General features: G+C 43.2%; 1 protein-coding gene across 2 annotated transcripts in view; it reads left to right on the plus strand.

The window, feature by feature from the left end:
- The window catches only part of KDM1A (lysine demethylase 1A), a 78,613-nt gene that overhangs the window by 31,144 nt on the left and 26,074 nt on the right, over nt 1-21,395 (plus strand). For both annotated transcript variants that reach the window (XM_062190601.1, XM_062190602.1), the window contains 6 exons: nt 7,141-7,274; nt 10,253-10,331; nt 11,291-11,383; nt 14,320-14,426; nt 18,746-18,827; nt 20,684-20,778. In XM_062190601.1, the coding sequence (XP_062046585.1) occupies nt 7,141-7,274; nt 10,253-10,331; nt 11,291-11,383; nt 14,320-14,426; nt 18,746-18,827; nt 20,684-20,778 (590 nt within the window). The remainder of the gene's footprint in view (nt 1-7,140; nt 7,275-10,252; nt 10,332-11,290; nt 11,384-14,319; nt 14,427-18,745; nt 18,828-20,683; nt 20,779-21,395) is intronic.

Below are 21,395 nucleotides of genomic sequence, written 5' to 3' on the forward strand. Positions count from 1 at the left end.
TTTGTGCTCAAAGCTGGTTTTTATATACATCTTGATGGGAGCTGAACAGATATATGCTTCACTTTTGGAGGCTGTCATTTTTGGCTGTCTATTGCGTTTGCATACAGAAGATCCAGGGACTGTTTGTGTTTTACTCTTTTGGATAGAAGTTCTGTGTGAATACAGCAGTTCGTAGTTAGGGGAGCCATAATCTTAGTGGTTGACTTGTTTAAATGCCGTCCCAAGGAGCAGAGGTTGATAATCAGTACGTGCCTAGAAGACTTAAGAACATTCATTCCGAGTCTATATGGGAGAATGCTTTTCATCAAATTCTGCACAAGCAGATCGTACATAGAACTATTGAGAATTAAGGATGACTTGTGGAACTTGAGTCCTGAAGAAAGATACTCAGTTTTCTCATTGCTTTTTGTTTTGTCTTTTTTGAAAATGCTTGCTCTTTTGCTTAAGTAAACAATATGGTATATTGTTGAAAGTACAAATAGACTTCCGCTTAGAACCATGGTGCTGAGTTGTAGGTGTTTCTAGGAATGGTGGTGACTGTTGTATACCCTTTAGAATCTCTGTTTAGGCTTTGTCATGCTCAGAGGATTGTGTCTGTGAAATGATCAATCAGACTTAGAGACCTGTACTTAAATGCCATCAACATTCTTCTCTTATGAAGCCAAACGACCCTCATGAGTATCTTGGGACCAGGATCATATCTTGACTTATTAAAATCTACCTTTCATGATGTGTATATCCTGAATCTTAGAGCTGCAGGGAACGTGAGGTTTTCTTGTCTAGGTTCCTGCCATCAAACACGTGGTTATTGAATCTTCCCTGTTTTGTGGATTAGATCAGCCAGCTATATACCACTAGTTGTGGAGGTGTGAGACCCCGGGGATCTTGCTGCTTAGTGTGTAGGTTATTCCTTATATTCTTAGAATCATATTTAAATAGGCATTTAATTTAAACATAAGAAATCTGAAGTTTGATTCTCTTTTTGTTTAAATTTTATTTATTTTTATTCTCTTTTTAAAAAATTTTTCTCCTTGCTATCCTAAATTCTACTTTTAATATAGCTATTAGTAGGACTTTGTATGGTATGTCTCTAGTTCACTGATTTTAAGTCTTTTATATGTAGATACCATTAGGCTTTTGTTTTTACTCTTCAGCTAGAAATCTAGTTATAGATAATTTACATGTTTTTAAAGGTCAAAGGCAAGTAACGATCATGGGGACCTTCTTTTCTCCTCTGCTGATTTTTATATCTGTTACTTTACTTTATTGTAGATGCTACCCATTTCTAATCAGAATCAGAGAGAAGTGATAGCATGGATCAGAGGGGCTATAATATCACCACCACCACCACCACCACCCTTTTCTTCCTCTCCAGTTGACCTTTTCCAGAAAGGCTAAATTACTCCCTTGTAACTGCTTTGACTGTTTGGAAAGAAAGCGTGAGCCAGTGAGAGCATTAGAAAAGGACAGTTGTGCTTTAGCATGCCTGCATTCTGAAGGTGGCGCTGGGGTTTGCTGTGTGAAGTGGTGAATAGGAAGGCATTGAACAGAAGGCAAGATTGGTCATAGGCAGCCTTGGAGCTTTTTACAATTTTAGGTAGAATCTTTGAACCATTCTGTTAAGTGCATACAAAAATCATCCAAGTTCAGAACTCTTCCAGAGCTTCTGAATCAGAAGTACTATGCGCACTTTATTAAGAGATTTTTTTTAAAGATTTATTTATTTATTTGAGAGGCAGAGTTACAAACAGAGAGAAGGAGAGGCAGAGAGAAAGATTGAGGTCTTCCATCCACTGGTTCACTCTCCAATTGGCCAGAGCTGCGCCGATCTGAAGCCAGGAGCCAGGAACTTCTTCTGGGTCTCCCACGTGGGTGCAGGGGCCCAAGGACTTGGGCCATCTTCTGCTTTCCCAGGCCATAGCAGAGAGCTGGATCAGAAGTGGAGCAGCCGGGTCTCGAACCAGCACCCATATGGGATGTTGGCGCTTCAGGCCAGGGCATTAACCTGCTGTACCACAGCGCCGGCCCCAAAACAAGGATATTATTAAAGCCTGTGTATTCTAAAAGGTTTTCCCTCTAAAGGAGATACTTATAAACTAGATTACTCAAAGTGACCTATTATTCCATTTTGGAATTATCCCATAAGAATGCTTTGATTTGTCTGAACAGATTAGTTTCCAACTTACCATACTTTTTTGTTTCTTTGAAAAAAAGGTTAGTCTTTTTATCTTGTAGGCTTTTCACTCTGATTTTGTTCTTTGAAATAAACTCCAAAAGGAAATGAATGATCACTGAGAGTTTTTAGTTGTTACGTTATCTTTCATCTTAAATACTGGTATCAGAGTTCAGAGTAACTAGTTTTTTTGTTTGTTTGTTTGGACAGGCAGAGTTAGTGAGAGAGAGAGAGACAGAGATAAAGGTCTTCCTTCTGTTAGTTCACCCCACAAATGGCCACTACGGCTGGTGCGCTGCATCGATTCAAAGCCAGGAGCCAGGTGCTTCCTCCTGGTCTCCCATGCGGGTGCAGGGCCCAAGGACTTCGGCCATCCTCCACTACCCTCCCAGGCCACAGCCGAGAGCTGGACTGGAAGAGGAGCAACCAGGACAGAATCTGGTGCCCCGACCGGGACTAGAACCCGGGATGCTTGCACTGCAGGCGGAGGATTAGCCAAGTGAGCTGTGGCACCAGCCCAGAGTAACTAGTTTTGAAGATGCCATGTGGACATGGATGTTTAGCTTAGCAGTTAAGACACAAGATGCCTGTGTTCCACATTGGAGTACCTGGGTTCAGTTCCCAGCTCTGGCTCCTGACTCCTTCATGCTGATTGGAGCTTCTGGGATGCAGCAATGATGGCTCAAGTAATTTGGTCCATGCCACCCATGTGGGACTTGGATTGAGTTCCTGCTTCCTGGCTTCTGCTCATCCCAGGCCATTACTGGCATTTGGGGAGTGGATCAACAGACAAGAGCTTTCTCTTTCAATTAAATAAAAGAAAAGAAAAAAACTAAAACATAAAAAAATGCGTGAAAGACAAAAATGGAGAAGACTATTATTCCAAGCATACAGTAATGTCACAATCTTTAGCTTCTTTAACTGCATTTGTTTAAACTTTTTAAGACCATTTATTTGATTACTTGAAAGGCAGCTTCCATCTACTAGTTTACTCTCCAAACACCTACAACAGCTGTGGTTGGGCCAGGCCAATGTCCGGAGCCAGAACCTCAATCCCTGTCTCCCACATGGGTGACAGGGACCCAAGTATTTGAGTCTTCACTTACTGCCTTCCTGGGTACACATGAATAAGAAACTGGGAGTTGGGAGCAGAGCCAGGACTTGAATCTAGGCATTCCGCTGCTGGATGTGAGCACCCCAACTGGCATCCTAACTGCTGGGCCAAATACATGTTGAAACTTGAGATGTTTGATCTAGAGATTATATGAAACTGCCATATAACTTGCGTGAATATTCCGAATTGTAACAGTCTCAAAATTTTCCAAAGTTAGCCAACTATATTTGAGTGATTTTTTTTTAAAAACTTACTTATTTGAGGGGGCTGGTGCTGTGGCACAGGGAGTTAAAGCCTTGGCCTGAAGCACCGGAATCCCATATGGGTACCAGTTCTAGTCCTGGCTGCTCCTCTTCCGATCCAGCTCTCTGCTATGGCCTGGGATAGCAGTGGAGGATGGCCCAAGTACTTGGGCCTTTGCACCCGCATGAGAGACCTGGAAGAAGTTCCTGGCTCCTGGCTTCGGATCAGTGCAGCTCTGGCCGTTGCGACCATCTGGGGAGTGAACCAGCGGATGGAAGACCTTTCTTTCTCTGTGTGTGTCTCTCTCACTGTCTAACTCTGCCTGTCAAAAAAACAAAAAACAAACAAAAAAAAAACTTATTTGAGACACACAGAAACACCCACCCCCACCCCCACCCTGTTCCAAAGGCCCACAACAGCTGAGGGGCCTGAAACACAATCTAGATTTCCCAAGCCGGTGGTAGGGAACCCAGTCCTGTCTCTGCTGCCTCCCAGCGTCTCCATTGGCAGGAAGCTAAAATCAGCCAGTGATGTGGAACACAGTATTTATGCCTTTACGCCTTCATGATGTGCAGGAAAGGGATATCCTTTTCTTCTTGTCTTTGAGAGCACTGTTTCTTAAGTGTGAGCCACATAAGAATTTTTGCTTGATCTTGTTTTTTTTTTTTTTCCTTTTAAGGAGTTATTTATTTATTTGTTTGAAAGAATTACACAGAGAGAAAAGGAGAGGCAGAGGTCTTCCATCTACTGGTTCACTCCCTACTTGGCTGTAATGGCTGGAGCTGCGCTGTTCCGAAGCCAGGAGCCAGGAACTTCTTCCAGGTCTCTCATGCGGGTGCAGGGGCCCAAGGACTTGGGCCATCTTCTACTGCTTTCCCAGGCCATAGCAGAGAACTGGATCAGAAGTAGAGCAGCCAGGACATGAACCAGCGCCCATATAGGGTGCCAGTGCTGCAGGCAGTGGCCTTACCCACTACGCCACAGTGCCAGCCCCTTGATCTCTTGTTAATGATTATTTTTTCCCAGTAGTGTTTGCCATTTGAATGTCTTTGTGAAAACAGACCCCTTTATGGCTTAGATAGTTTGCTAAATTACATCTTAACTTACTTTGTTCTTATTCTCCTAATTTTACTAATGCCTCATTAATTTTTACTGTCATCACCAGTGCTTCTAATTCTTGTTTTATGTGCTTTAAAGTGATTTAAAATAAATAGGTATCTGGTATTTGTTATTGACATATAAATACTTAAAAATTTTGAAACTCTTTAAATTGGGTGTTGGTATTTTTACAAACTGGTAGTTAAACTTAACTGTTTATAAGGTGATCTTATATGGCACAGCTCCGGCTGTTGCGACCAGTTGGGGAGTGAACCATCGGATGGAAGACCTCTCTCCCTCTCTCTCTCTGCATCTCCTCTCTCTGTGTAACTCTGACTTTCAGATAAATAAATAAATCTTAAAAAAAAAAAATAAGGTGATCTTCTAAATACAAGCACAATATAGACAAATATATATGCTTTTCAAATTTTTATTTGTTTATATTATTTGAAAGGCAGAGAAAGAGATCTTTCACCTGCTGGTACCTGGATCAGCTGTGGCAGGGCCAAGCCAAAGCTGGGAGCTTACAACTCAGTCTGGGTCTCCCAAGTGGGTGTCAGGGACCCAAGCATTTGAGCCATCACCTTCTACCTCCCAAGATGTGCATTTTTTTTTTTAAAGATTTATTTATTTATTTGAAAGATAGAGTTATAGAGAAGCAGGGGGTGGGGGGAGAGAGAGAAAGAGAGGGGTAGAGGTAGAGGTCTTCCATCTGCTGGTTCACTCCCCCAGGTGGCCACAATGGCTAGAGCTGCACCGATCTGAAGCCAGGAGCCAGGAGGTTCTTCTGGGTCTCCCACACCGGTGCAGGGCCCAAGGGCCATCTTCCTCTGTTTTCCCAGACCATAGCAGAGAGCTGGATTGGAAATGGAAAAGCCAGGCTCGAATCAGTGCTCGTATGGGATGCTGGAAGCGAAGGTAGCAGCTTTACTCGCTACGCCACCGTGCCAGCCCCAAGATGTGCATTTAGCTAGAAGCTGGAATCAGCTTCCCGACTCTCTACTGTGGGATGTGGGTGTGTCAAGGTGATGTCTTAACCACTGCCCTTGGAAGTGTGTTTCTGAGAACATCTTATAAAGCAGTACTTAGCTGTCAGCTTATAAAACTACCAGTTACACAAAGAATTTCACAATCATATAATTTACTTGTGTCTATACTACATGTATTATGCAGTATATATGTAGCATTTTACTTGTACTCTGTAAAGCCATAAAGCATTTCTGTTGTTTCTGCTGGAAAAGATAAATTCCTTGCATCCCTCTGTCTTACCATTGTAGAGTCTGCCTAATTTCTCTCACTGTTTGTCAGCACTGAATAATGAGAACTAATGGATAGTATTATTGATGGGATTATGTATTTTCCATTGTTGGTTGCTTAATTTTAGAGCCATCTTTCTGTTCCATGTTAAAGTCCTAAAAGCGCCTTTTGCTGTTTAGTGTTTCACTCTCTAGCTCTTTGTTAGTATTCTTTCCTTTATTCTGGTTCTTCAATTTGATTTTTATTGTATACTGTCAATGATGCAGGTTTTTTGGTTTTGTTTTTAATGATTTACTTATTTGAAAGGCAGAGTGACAGCGAGAAAAAGAGGGAGAGATAGAGATAGATATCTTCCATCCCTGGTTTACTGGTTGACTCCCCAAATGGCTACAGTAGTTAGGGCTGGATCTCCCTAGTGGGTGGCAAGAGCCCAAGTACTTAGGCCGTCTTTGCCTGCCTTCCCAGGTGTGTTAGTAGGGAGCTGGATTGGAAGTGGAGCAGCTCTGATATGGAATGCTGGCCTCACAAGTGGAAGCTTAACTTCTTTAGGCCAGCCCCCAATGGTGCTGTTTTTAACAGAATGTTAGCCAACATTATAAAGTTATTTTAGAAATCAAGAACATATTCTAAATGCCTTGTCATCTCTTATAAGATACACTGTTTCACTTATTAATATGCTGTAAACTTTGTAATTTTAAGCTCAAGAGTGAATGATTTCTTTGAAATGTTTAGCTTTATATATATATATATATACATATATATATATTTAAAAATTTATTGTATTTATTTGAAAGAGTTACAGAGAGGGGGAGAAAGACACATATCCATCTTCCATCTGCTGATTCAGTCCCCAGACGGCCACATCAGTTGGGGCTGGGTTAGGCTGAAGCCAGGAGCTTCTTCTGGTCTCCCACGTGGGTGCAGGGGCCCAAGCATTTGGGCCATCTTCTGCTGCTTTCCCAGGCACGTTAACAGGGAGGTAGATCAAAAGTGGAGCAGCTAGTACTCAAACCTGGGCCCATATGGGATACCATTGCTGCAGGCAGTGGTTTAACTCACTGTACCATTGTTCTGGGCCAGGAATGTTCAGTTTTTGAGAAAAATTTAAAAAAAAATTTTTTTTTTTAAAGAGGTGAGATCAGTCTGTGAATAAGACCAAGTTCTTCAATAAAAATGGAATTTGAGACATCATTACTAACCCCTAGCTTTTGGTTCACTTGCAATTTTCCTAGCAGTACTTTGTTTTCTTTGCTAGGTGTGGAGGGTGCCGCTTTCCAGAGCAGACTCCCTCATGACCGCATGACTTCTCAAGAAGCAGCCTGTTTCCCGGATGTCATCAGTGGACCACAGCAGACCCAGAAGGTTTTTCTGTTCATTAGAAACCGCACAGTAAGTTTCCATGTCAGCCTTTACTCACTGGAGAAGTGCATAGAACTTGTGTAGAGACTACAGGAAAAAAATTAGAGTGTCTATATTCTGTTACCCACCAAGGATAACCATTGCTGAAAAGTCAGTTTTTCCTTCAGGTTTTTTGTTTTTACAAAATTCAGAGCTTACATTTATTCTTTTGGATCCTTTCCATACTTCATAAACTTAAGTACCCTTTAAGAGTCTTATATAAACATTAATTACTTAATATTATCACTTTGTCTTTCCTTTCCAGGGTAAGAGAAACTTTTTTTTTTAAGATTTATTTATTTGAAAGGCAGAGTTACAGAGACAGACCTTTCATCTGCTGGTTCACTCCCCAAATGGCTGCAACAGCTGGAACTTGGGCCATCCAGAAACCAGGAGCCAGGTGTTTCATCCTGTTCTCCCATGTGGGTGGCAGGGGCCCAAGCACTTGGGCCATCTTCTACTGCTTTCCCAGGCCCATTAGCAGGGACTTGGATTGGAAGTGGAACAGCCAGGACACAAGCAGCCGCCGTATGGGATGCCAGCATAGCAAGTGGCAGCTTAACCTGCTGTGCCACAGCATTGGCCCCCCTATTGATTATTTTCTTAAATAATCAAGGAGATGTACCTTGTACATGGGTATGAATATTTTTTAAAAGATTTATTTACTTATTTATTTGAAAGGCAGAGTTAGAGCAAGAGAGAGAGGGAGAGAGAGATACCGAGATCTTCCATCCCTTATTCTCTCCCTAGATGGTCGCAATGGCCAGAGCCAGGAGCTTCTTCCAGGTACCCTACATGGGTGCAGAGGCCCAAGTACTTGGGCTATCCTCTGCTGCTTTCCCAGGTGCATTAGTAGGGAGCTGGACTGGAAGTGGAGAAGCCAGGCCCTGAACCAGCACCCTTATGGGATGCCAGTGCCACAAGCGCTGGCTTTACCTGGTACGCGACAGTACTGGCCCCATTTTCACTCTTTACTGAAAGTTGAATAATGAATTTATAGTAATTTCTGTTTTTTCTTATTCATATGACTAAAAAGTCCAGATTCGGGGAAGGTTGGTCTAGATTAAAGCTGTAGTCTCTAGCTACTAACCAAAATATAAATCATTTTCTTCTGCAGGAATGTACCAGTTCTCTGATTCTAAACTACATCTTTTGCCTATAGATTTTGAAATTACTACTTGAGGTTTATTGAACTAGAATCTGTGACTTGAGCTTTCTTTTTCTTTTTCTTTTTTTTTTTTTTTTTTTTTGACAGGCAGAGTGGATAGTGAGAGAGAGAGACAGAGAGAAAGGTCTTCCTTTTTGCCGTTGGTTCACCCTCTAATGGCCGCCGCAGCTGGCATGCTGCGGCCTGCGCACTGAGCTGATCCGAAGCCAGGAGCCAGGTGCTTCTCCTGGTCTCCCATGGGGTGCAGGGCCCAAGGACTAGGGCCATCCTCCACTGCCTTCCCGGGCCATAGCAGAGAGCTGGACTGGAAGAGGGGCAACCGGGATAGAATCCGGCGCCCCAACTGGGACTAGAACCCGGTGTGCCAGCACTGCAAGGTGGAGGATTAGCCTGTTGAGCCACGGCGCCAGCCTTGAACTTTATTTCATACAATGGAAAGAGGAAGAAGACTTGTGTTGAAGGTTGAGGAGCTTTGGCCAGTGTGTATGTGAGGAATTATATTTTCCCCTGACAGTGGCCACAGAGAAACATGGAGAATCCATATGGATTTGATCATATTGGTTTTGTAATTTGATTGGTTTACACATAACCACATTAGCTTTCTTGGTTGAAATTTTTCTGTGGAGTGAGCAGTCTTTATTTGCTTTTGGCTAGGATTTTAATATGGTGGTATTTAGTTTGTCTTGCTTTTTGCAATTGCATATTCGCTTAGAAGCCAATTCCTACTAGACCCATTGATTGCACCATAGTGTTTTTCTTTCCTTATCTTATTGCTTTTTAGCAGTACTTGAAACAATTGCTCACTTCTTTCTTCCTAAACTGCTCCCTTGGCTTTAGTAGCATAGTATTCTGGTTTTTTCCCTGCTTGTTATCTTCTAATTGCTTTGTAGGTTTATCAGCTACTGCTTGGGAGCTCCTAAAGGTCCTCTGCTCTGTCCCATATTTCCTCCCCATGGACCTTCTACACACTTGTCATCCATAAGCAGATGACTTCAGATCTGACCGCTCCTCTGAGCCTCAATATCTAGCTGCCTGTTTCATATCTCCTCTTGTTGTCTTGGCACTAACTTAATTTAATTTCTTCATTCAGTGAACGGCATATCAGTTCATTTAGTTGTGCAAGCCAAAAACTGCGAGGTTATCCTCAAGATCTTTGCAGCCGGCATCGTGGCTCAACAGGCTAATCCTCTGTCTTGCGGCGCCGGCACACCAGGTTCTAGTCCCGGTTGGGGCGCTGGATTCTATCCCAGTTGCCCCTCTTCCAGGCCAGCTCTCTGCTATGGCCCGGGAAGGCAGTGGAGGATGGCCCAAGTGCTTGGGCCCTGCACCCCAAGGGAGACCAGGAGAAGCACCTGGCTCCTGGCTTCGGATCAGCGCAATGCGCTGGCCGTGGCGGACATTGGAGGGTGAACCAACGGCAAAAAGGAAGACCTTTCTCTCTGTCTCTCTCTCTCACTATCCACTCTGCCTGTCCAAAAAAAAAAAAAAAAAAAAAAAACCTTTGACATCCACCTCTGCTTATCTAATTGATCATTGGATTTTGTGGATTTTGCCTTTTCAGTATCTTGGGAGTCATGATATCCAGTTTCAAACCCTAGTTGTTTCCTAGGAGCTGTGTTGCCTTGGAAAGTTACATTCATATTTTACTCTAAATATTTATCAGGTTCTTTGTAAGCAATATAGTCCTCATCGTTTCATTGAAAGGAAAGCCAGTATTAAAAGTCTTTAAGTTATAATAATCTTAAAGACAAATAGCGTATGTATGTTTGTATGTAATGCAATTTATGTCATTTAAATGTAGTTGCAGTTGTGGTTGGATAATCCAAAGATTCAGCTGACATTCGAGGCTACTCTGCAGCAGCTAGAGGCGCCGTATAACAGTAAGTAGTGCGCTCAGCAGGGGTGGTTCTGCTCTGGGTTCTGAGGATTCATAGTCCCTCCGGAGCCTCATGGTTCCTTGGTAGTTACATTTTTAAAATCATCTTTCCATTTTATTTCATTTTTGTTGTATAAAAATGAGCCTTGAGCCGGTGCCGTGGCTCAATAGGCTAATCCTTCGCCTTGTGGTGCCGGCACACCGGGTTCTAGTCCCAGTTGGGGTGCCAGATTCTGTCCCTGTTGCCCCTCTTCCAGGCCAGCCCTCTGCTATGGCCCGGGAGTGCAGAGGAGGATGGCCCAAGTGCTTGGGCCCTGCACCCCATGGGAGACCAGGAGAAGCACCTGGCTCCTGCCTTCGGATCAGCGCGGTGCGCCGGTCGCAGCGTGCTGGCTGCTGCGGCCATTGGAGGGTGAACCAGCGGCACAAGGAAGATCTTTCTCTCTGTCCACTCTGCCTGTCAAAAAAAAAAAAAAAAAAAAAGCCTTGAAGAAAACCTGTTCTCTGTGTTTTTCTGATCTTTTAAATTGTGTTGACAAGTGAGTTTGTAGGTGCTAAATAATTTTCATGGACCCATTGTGTAATTGTGATCCATGGAATACTTTGTTGGCACCTGTTTGGCTGGTTATCTACTTGCTTATTTCCCACTTGCCACTTACAAAGCATTGAAAAGTTTTTGCCAGAGTAGATGTACATTATAACTACTTTGCAAAGGTTTGGTTTTGTCCTCCATTCATCATTTTTATTCTTAAGAATTCTAAATTATCCCTGATGTATGTGCATTTTGGACTCCCTCACAGGCAGTCCTGGGAATCACTTTTCTAAAGGAATTAAAGAACCTGAAACTTGTGGGGGAAAATGTGTAGAATGACATGTGTAGAATGATGAAGAAATACAAGAGTTAAGAGTATGCTATTTAAACTGCTGGAAATATCAACATTTTCACCTTCATTCATCCCATAGGTGACACTGTGCTTGTCCACCGAGTCCACAGCTACTTAGAACGCCATGGCCTCATCAACTTCGGCATCTATAAGAGAATAAAGCCCTTGCCAAGTAAGCACCTTGTCAGTGAATTTCATGGTTTTAAGTTACGATTTTAGGACTGTGTTTCATTTTGTTTTGGTTGGTAAATCTATACTTAGTCAAAATATTCATGTTTGTCTTCCTCTGAGTTGGGTGAGGAATGTCTGGCTCAAGCACTAAATCATTTGGTCTGAAAGTCAGAGCTGCTGGAGAGAGCGAGCGAGCGAGCGAGAAAGAGCACTTCCATCTACGGTTCACTCCCCAAATGGCCATGACGGCCCAGGCTGAAGCCAGGAGTCAGGAGCTTCATCTGGTCTTCCCTGTGGGTGCAGGGGCCCCAGGACTTGGGCCATGTTCCACTGCTTTCCAGGTACATTAGCAGGAAGCTGATTGGAAATGGAGCAGCTGAGACTCGAACTGGTACCCATATGGGTTGCTGTCGCTACAGGCAGCTGCTTTACCAGCACCATTTTCTTTTAAAGATTTTTATTTATTTGTAAGAGTTATAGGGAGAGGCAGAAAAAGAGAGAGAGAGAGAGATCTTCATCCTTTGGTTCACCCCTCAGATGGCTGGGGCTGGGCCAGGCTGAAGTCAGAAGCCAGGAGCTTCTTTCAGGTCTCCCATGTGGGCGGCAGGGGCTCGGGCACCTGGGCTGTCTTCTGTTGCTTTTCTCAGGCGATTCGCGGGGAGTTGGATCAGAAGTGGAGCAGTCAGGACACAAACCTGTGCCCATATGGGATGCTGGTGTCACAGGCAGCAGCTTACCTGCTTGCTATACCACAGTGCCATCCCCTAGCAGGCTGATTTTTTTTATTTTAATATATATTGAGTGTTTATCACTGACAGTTCGTTCTTCTGTATATCTTTTAATTTTTTTTAAAGATTTATTTATTTATTTGAAAGGCACAGTTACAGAGAGACAGACACAGAGAGAGTGAGAGGTTCTCCCATCTGCTGGTTCACTCCTCAGATGATTGCAACGGCTGGAGCTTCACCGATCCGAAGCCAAGAGCCAGGAGCTTCTTCCAAGTCCCCCATGCGGGTGCAGGGGCCCAAGGACTTGGGGTATCTTCTGCTGCTTTCCCAGGCCATAGCAGAGAGCTGGATCGGAAGTGGAGCAGCCGGGACTTGAACTGGTGCCCAGATGGAATGCTGGCACTGCAGGTGGCGGCTTTAACTGCTGGGCCACAGTGCCGGCCCCAGGCTAATTTTTAAGTTGATTTTGTATGGCTTGCAGGTGATGATATTTGTAACATATCCAACAATATTTGTAACAAGTATCCAAATGACCTTTAGCAGAAAAAAGCTTCTCACACCTGCTGTAAGTCAAATTAAAAATAAAACCTTTTCCTTGCCATGGGATTCCAAATCCCATTAAGGTGGCATGTACCAATGCCATCTTACTAGCTATAGTGATCAGGTTAAGTTCATAATTGATCATAAAGATAGAATTAAGTGTCAAAGGGATCACATAAACAAGACCAGTGTCTGCTAATAATAACTGATAGAATTAAAAAGGAGAGGATGATCCAATACAGGAAGCGGGATACACAGCAGACTCATAGAATGGCAGATGCCCTAAATAGCACTCTGGCCTCAGAATCAGCCTTTAAGGCATTCGGATCTGGCTGAAAAGCCCAAGTTTCTCAGGCATGGAAAGCCAAGACACTGTGGCAAAAAAATGACCTAAATCAAAGATCTCTGTGAGTGAGATCCGAGCGGAAAGAAGGGGCCATCAAAGAAGGAGGTACCTTTCTCTGAAGGGAGGAGAGAGCTTCCACTTTAACTATGAGCTTGTCTAAATAAGTCGGAGTTTGTGAATTCAAGAGGCTTCCATAGCCTTGGCAGCTCATGACAAGAGCCTTGGGTGATTACTGATGTCATATATATGAGTGTCAATTGTTAAATCAACAATGGGAGTCACTGTGCACTTACTCCACATGTAGGATCTCTGTCCTTAATGTGTTGTACTATGCGAATTAACAGTAAAACTAGTCTTCAAGCAGTACTTTATATTTTGTGTGTCTGTGTGGGTGCAAACTGTTGAAATCTTTACTTAGTGTATACCAAGTTGATCTTCTGTATATAAAGATAATTAAAAATGAATCTTAATGAAGAATGGAGTAGGAGAGGGAGTAGGAGATGGGATGGTTTGTCGTTAGGAGGGTGGTTATAGGGGGAAAAATTGCTATAATCCAAAAGTTGTACTTTTTGAAATTTATATTTATTAAATAAAAGTTTTAAAAAAATAAAACCTTTTCATACACATACATTTCCCTTAAATTTCTGATTTGATAGATTTTTGGTAAAAATACTAGATTTCCAATTTTTTAAGAAAGCAGTGTTAAAAAATAAATTTGTAAAAAATAAGGGAAGTCAGTTATAAGATGGAGATTTGAGATTTTTCTCTCATTGAGCAGTCTTTATGCTGCTAATGGTTGCATTTTAAGAAATGCTAATTTGCCCCTTTAATAGTGTTGGGATAATGGCTGCCAGGGATCCAGGAGATAGGAATATTTTGGTAATTATATATTTATTTTTAATGCTTTAATAATTCTTCAAAAAAGGAATGCTTATTTAATTTGACTCTAGAAGTAGAATTTAAAGGAAATAGTTTATATCCAGAACATGACTCAATATAGTTAGGTTAAAGGAAGCAAGTCTTTCATAGGAAATTAACTGTTGATCACAGATCCTGAAACACATGAATGAATTAATGAGAAACTAAATCTTAAGATAATGGATTTGATTGTAAATATTCAACATTGCATTAAAGTGTATAAGTTTCATAAATTTGTTTGTTTTCCAGTAGTTTCTGCATTTTGAAAATAACTTTGAGTTACTTCTTAATGCATCGTGATTTGTTAAGAACCTAGAGGTTCTCATGAAGGAAAAAGATGAAAACATACGAGTATAAACTCGTAAGTACAAGAAAATATTCTGATTTTTTGCTTTTTGCTTGCAGCTAAAAAGACAGGAAAGGTAATTATTATAGGCTCTGGAGTCTCAGGCTTGGCAGCAGCTCGACAGTTACAAAGTTTTGGAATGGATGTTACACTTCTGGAAGCCAGGGTAAGAATTTTATTTTTGCTTTAAGAAACCTGACTTAATAGAAATATGGTAAGGAAACGATCTGTGCCAGTGAAGGTGCTGCACACCTTGAATTAAGCTAAGTTGATTCATATAATACTAAAACACTTCTGACAGTAAAGTTTTGGAAAGTGCTCAATGAGTAGAGTTTGTTAATGATCCATATAGTGTTTATAAAAGACATTTCTTTGAAAGGCAGAGTGACAGAAAGGGGAGGGAGGGAGAAAGGGAGAGGGAGATGAAGAGAGAGAGGGTGAGAGAGAGAGAGAGACAATCATCATCCACTGATTCACTTCCCAGATAGCCACAAGTGCCAAGGCTGGGCCAGTTTAAAGCCAGGAGCCAGAATCTCTTATTCAGGCCTCCTGTTTGGGTGCTAGGAATCCAAGTACTTGAGCTGTCAGCTCCTGCCTCTCAGGTACATTAGCAGGTACCTGAATCAGAAGTGCGGAAGCCAAGATTGAAATTGGTACTCTGATAAAGAGATTCACGCATTGCAAGCAGCAGCTTAACCCACCATGCCACAATGTTTGATGGATTTTCAGATCTTTCACTTTTTTTCTATTGTAGTTAGCTGTTAAATATGAGACAGTCATGGTCAGATCCTTTAGAGGAGGCAGTTATTTCCTGGGATGGGACCAGGTTGTATTTGCTCTGTGTGTGTGTGTGTGTGTGTCTGTGTGTGGTTAATACTATTTATTTGTTTGAAAGAGAGAGACCTTCCATCTGCTGGTTTACTCCCCAGATGGCCAGTACTGGGCCAGGTTGAAACCAGGAGCAGGTCTCCCTCATGGGTAGCAGGGCGCAAGTCCAGCACCTGTGCCATCCTTTGCTGTTTTTCCCAAGCCATTAGCAGGGAGCTGGATTGGAAGTGGAGCAGCTGGGGCACTAACTAGTGCCCATATTGGATGCTGACATTTCAGGCGGTGGCTGGCCCCTGTATGTCCTGTTTTATAGTGAAAGAAAAGTAGTTGCTTCTGAGGCAAAAGCCATCTTTTAGGACCTGATGAAGCCAATATATATGTTTTCTCATTAGTTTTTAGAGAAGTGGATTGGAGGAGGAAAAGGATTTGGCACTTGGTGGAAAAATGAATACCATATTAATGATGCTACTATTAAAATTTATGTATAATTTCTGTTTTATCCTGGGTTTTCCCTGTCTCCAGTAACACTAAGTATTTTGCTTAGAGCCTTTTGAGAGAAACCTCATCTTCACCTACAGGAAAATTTATTTTATTTATTTATTCATTTAAAAGATTTTATTTATTTGAGAGGTAGAGTTACAGACAGAGAGAGGGAGATACAGAGAGAAAGGTCTTCCATCCATTGGTTCACTCCCCAGATGGCTGCAATATCCAGAGCTGCACTGATCCAGAGCCAGGAGCCAGGAGCCTCTTCTGGTGTCCCACACGGGTGCAGAGGCCCAAGCACCTGGGCCATCTTCCACTGCTTTCCCAGGCCACAGCAGAGAGCTGGATTGTAAGAGGAGCAGCCAGGACTAGAACCGGTGCCCATATGGGATGCTGGTGCTGCAGGTGGAAGATTAACCTACTGCGCCACCTTGCCAGCCCCTATGTATAATTTTTGAAATCTACTTGTCTTAGAGTGGCTTAAAGGCCTCCCTAGACTCCCAATATTTCAGAACAACAAAACAATTCTCTGGTAACCTGCACAACCTGAAATTCTATAAATGCTTTTAATATGCTACATGTAGTATAATCTAAATTGTTTTCTGTAAACTGTTAATTTTGCAAATACTCTTTTAAAATGGAATATGGGGAAGTGAAAATTAAATTTTATTTTCTTGATGTATAACCTGTTACTAAAAAAGTACTTGAGGGGTTAAGCTACTGCTTGGGATGCCTGCATCCTGTATCCACGCTCTGTTTGGAATCCTGTCCTGCTAATGTGCCTGGGAAGGCAGCAGATGATGTCTCAAGTGCATGAGTCCCTGCTCTCTGTGGCAGACCCAGAGGGAGATCCTGGCTGCTTCAGCCTAGCCCAGCCCTGGCTATTATGGGCTTTTGAAGAATGAACCAGAAGGTTGTCTGTCTCCCTCTCTCCCGCCCTCACACCCTCCCTATAGCTCTTTTTGTCTCTCTCTCTTTCCTCTTTTTTTTGACAGGCAGAGTGGATAGTGAGAGAGAGAGACAGAGAGAAAGGTCTTCCTTTTTGCTGTTGGTTCACCCCCCAATGGCCGCTGTGGCTGGCGCATCTCGCTGATCTGAAGCCAGGAGCCAGGTGCTTCTCCTGGTCTCCCATGCGGGTGCAGGGCCCAAGCACTTGGGCCATCCTCCACTGCACTCCCGGGCCAGGGCAGAGAGCTGGCCTGGAAGAGGGGCAACCGGGATAGAATCCAGCGCCCCAACCGGGACTAGAACCCGGTGTGCTGGCGCCGCAAGGCGGATGATTAGCCTGTTAAGCCACGGCACCGGCCGGTCTCTCTCTCTTTCCTTTTGTTGTGCCTTTAAAGTAGATGAAAATACATATTTTTTTTTCTTTTTCTTTTTCTTTTTTGACAGGCAGAGTGGATAGTGAGAGAGAGAGACAGAAAGAAAGGTCTTCTTTTGCCGTTGGTTCACCCTCCAATGGCCGCTGCAGCCGGCGCATCGTGCTGATCTGAAGCCAGGAGCCAGGTGCTTCTCCTGGTCTCCCATGGGGTGCAGGGCCCAAGCACTTGGGCCATCCTCCACTGCCTTCCCGGGCCACAGCAGAGAGCTGGCCTGGAAGAGGGGCAACCGGGACAGAACCGGCGCTCTGACCGGGACTAGAACCCGGTGTGCCGGCACCACAAGGCGGAGGATTAGCCTGTTAAGCCACGGTGCTGGCCTGAAAATCCATATTTTTTAAAATTTAGAAAACATCTGTGTGTCCTCTGTACTAAGAATACAGTAAGGAATATTGGGATCATTGTGATCCCTACCCATGCGAGATCGATAAATTTAGTGTATAGATTTTTTTTTGCTTTTTTGGTTGCTTATTTGGAATTTTCAGAGTACTCTCTTTTTTACCATTATTATTAAATTATCCCTGCAACTTAGTAAGGTTTTCCTGTACTTGAAAAACCTTAGCCAGCAGAGGTGCTCTGGGCCTCTACGTGTGAAAGGATTGTCAGCAGTCGTGATTGGTTGACTCTGCCATTGGCTGCACTGGAGAACCATTTTTTTTTTTTTTTTTTTTTTTTTTTTTTTTTTTTTGACAGGCAGAGTGGACAGTGAGAGAGAGACAGAGAGAAAGGTCTTCCTTTTGCCGTTGGTTCACCCTCCAATGGCCGCCGCGGTCGCGCGCTGCGGCCGGCGCACCGCACTGTTCCGATGGCAGGAGCCAGGTGCTTCTCCTGGTCTCCCATGGGGTGCAGGACCCAAGGACTTGGGCCATCCTCCACTGCACTCCCTGGCCACAGCAGAGAGCTGGCCTGGAAGAGGGGCAACCGGGACAGGATCGGTGCCCCGACCGGGACTAGAACCCGGTGTGCCGGCGCCGCAAGGCGGAGGATTAGCCTGTTGAGCCACGGCGCCGGCTTGGAGAACCATTTTTCAGAGATGTCATCTTTTGTGTCATTTACAGCTCACTGTGAGGATGGTTGGCAAGAACCAGACTGTGGTGGCAGAAAATTGGTATTTAGTGTTGGAATTTGAGAACAGATATTTGCTGTGTGGGTGGCTGTTGCTCATCATACACATTAAGAGGAATTATAGACAGCTGGGTAGAGAGAGAATAATCCCTGTGACTGGGAGTGAGATGGTGCCGTCCTGCAGGGGGCGCCATCTCAAGCCCCAGGCGCCGCTCTGTACACTGAGTTCCGCCTCTGCGGGACCCACCCTAGCTTACTAGGAGTTAGGTGACCAAATGGCCCAACCATAAGCAGCAACTCTACCCCCACTCTACGGGATTCGCTGTTCCCCTCCCTCATCCCTGAAAGATATAACAAGGCTTGCCTTTGAACACAGGCCCTCTTTTTCACTCTCTCCCTCCAGCTAGTCGGGTTTCCCCCGTAAATAAACCCTTTCCTCTATTCTGGTGTTTGGTGTGTTTTGTGGTGGCCTTTTAGTGACGGTGTATGTCTGTGGCTATCAGGTTGTTTCATATCCTATCATTTAATTTTACACCTCTTATATGTGCTTCCTTACCTACATCTCCCTCAGATAGTCTTTGAGTTAAGTTTAATTTACTCTTTGTGCTGATTGTACTCCATGTGAGCTGCAGACTGTATTATAAAAGAGCCCTGGTGGAGTACTGGGCCAGGATATTGTGGTTGAGATAGAATTGATAATTTTGGCCATTTCCTTTCTGAAAAACAGGATCGTGTGGGCGGACGAGTCGCTACATTTCGCAAAGGAAACTATGTAGCTGATTTAGGAGCTATGGTAGTAACAGGTCTTGGTAAGTAATTCTTAGTTTTATGCTGCATACATAGTCTGAGACTCATAAGATTGTTTAAGCTTACATGTTTTTAATAGATTTATTTATTTTATTTGAAAGGCAGAGTAACACAGAGGGAAGGAGAGATCTTCCATCTGCTGGTTCACTTCCCAAATGGCCACAACAGCCAGGGATAGGCTAGGCCAAAGCCAGGAGCCAAGAACTCCATCTGGGCCTCTGGGTCTCCTACATGGGTGGCAGGGCCCAAGTATTTGTGTAATCTTCCACTGCTTTCCCAGGAGCATTAGCAGGGAGCTGGATCAGAGGTACAACAGCTGGGACTCCAGCTAGTACTCTGTTATGGGATGCAGGTGTCATAGGTGATGGCATAACCTGCTGTGCTACAAGGCTGGCCTCTCAGCTTACACTTTAAAGCCATAGATACATTTTAAAAATGTATTGGTTAGAGGCCTGCGCTGTGGCGCAGATTAAAGCCCCAGCCTGCATCCCCAGAATCCCATATGGGCACTGGTTCGAGTCCTGGCTGCTCTACTTCTTATCCGGCTCTCTGCTATGTCCTGGGACCATGGACCCCTCTCTCTCTCTCTGGTTCTGCCTCTCCCTGTAACTCTTTCAAATCAGTAAAATAAATCTTTAAAAAGAAAAACCATATTGGTTTAGGATATTATGTTAGTCCATTTTCTGTCACTGATAACAGAATATCACAGACTGGTGCATTGTCAAGAAAAGAGGCTTGTTTGTCTTACAGTTTGGATCCAGGGTTGAAGGCCTGTATCTGATGATGGCCTTCCTGCTGGCATCACATGGCAAGAGATGAGGAGTGCATGTGCATGTGTGTCTCTTCTGGTCTCTTCCATTTCTTCTAGAGCCACCAGGATTTAATCATGGAGGCCCTACCCTACAGGCCCACCTGTAACACCACAGTGGGATTAAGTTTGCACCCTTTTAACACCTCACAGTGGGGAATAAACCCCAGCATGAGATTTGTGAGGACAAATCCTGCTCAAGCCTTAGCAAGTATTGCTCTTGTAAGTGGCCAATTTTGTGTTTGGAGCATTTTAAATTGCATTGTTTATAATAGCAGGATGTTAGAAACCAGTTTAAAATGTTACATTATAGGAAAAAATTACATTATACAATGACAACTATACAGCCACTAAAAATTATGCTGCTACATGTTAATATTAAATGATGCCCATGGTATATTGCTGAGTTTAAAAATCAAAGTACTGTGTATTTTATGATCCTTTTGTGTATGTCTGTCTGATTTTATAAACTTAAAATCTAGAAAGAGCTGTAATGAAATGTTCATTTATTTTAAGTATTTTCTCACTTCTTTATGTTTATCTTATATTCTTTTTTGAGCCATCTTTTGAGTTTTATTTTTTGAGACATAATTCATATCTCATAGGTTTTGAGTGCTTTTTATTTTTTAATTTAAAAGAAATTTAAAAAATTATTTACTTTTATTTTATTTGAAAGAGACAGACAGTGAGATAGAGATCTTCCATCTACTGGTTCACTCCTCAAATACCTGTAACAGCCAGGACTGGGCCAGGCAAAGCCAGGAGCCCCAAACTCCACGCAGGTCTCCCGTGTGGGCGGCAGGGGCCCAGGTCCTGAGCCGTCACCTGCTGCTCCCAGGGTGCGCACTAGCAAGAAGCTGGATCGGAAGCAAGAAATGGCCGGAACTCACACTAGGCGCTTTGATATAGGATGCAGGCATCCCAGGCTGTGGCTTACCCTGCAGCACCCAACACCCACCTCTGATATTTTTTGAGTAAAAATATTTACTTTTGAGATTTTCATTCTCTTTTCATAGATATGTTGAATTTAATTGTTTGAGTTTTTTCTAGGAGGGAATCCCATGGCTGTGGTCAGCAAACAAGTAAATATGGAACTGGCCAAGATCAAGCAAAAATGCCCACTTTATGAAGCCAATGGACAAGCTGTAAGTTGAGGACAGACAGAACTTTTCCAGATTTCTCTGGTTTAGTTGAAAATAATTTTGGGGCTGGGAGATGTGTCAATAAATCTGCACATATAAGTATAAACTGAGGATAGAAATGATGTAACGTGATGCCGCTTTGTTCCTTAATTCTGAGCTATACAGCAAAGGGATTATTTTATATATATATGCTTTTTATTTGGCTGTGGCCATTTACCCCAAGAGACTTGTGGAATTGAGACCTGATTCTTCATCTCTTTGTGTTGTGCCTCCCATCATGTGCTTTAGCTCCGTGTATTCTTTATGACTTTGGTTTTATGTTTATGGGCTCAAGCTTTTCGTAGGCTAACAGCCAAACGTGGTAGTAAGTATCCAAATGCATAGGTAGGTTGAAGTATTTGTCAGCCAAACAAGAGACATAGGAGCTTTCCGTACTTAGTGTGACAGTAAGCTGGAAGTGATAATTACTTACAGGAATGATTTACTACAAATTAGGCTTAAGCTACATGAGTTGCTCTTTTTTTTTTTTTTCCCCCTAGAGTGCTCTCATCACTGGTTCACTCCCCAAAGCCTATGATGGCTGTGATTGGGCCAGGGAAAAGCCAGAAGCCGGGAACTCA

This window comes from Lepus europaeus, chromosome 5, assembly GCF_033115175.1.
Source record: "Lepus europaeus isolate LE1 chromosome 5, mLepTim1.pri, whole genome shotgun sequence".
Lineage (NCBI taxonomy): Eukaryota > Metazoa > Chordata > Mammalia > Lagomorpha > Leporidae > Lepus > Lepus europaeus.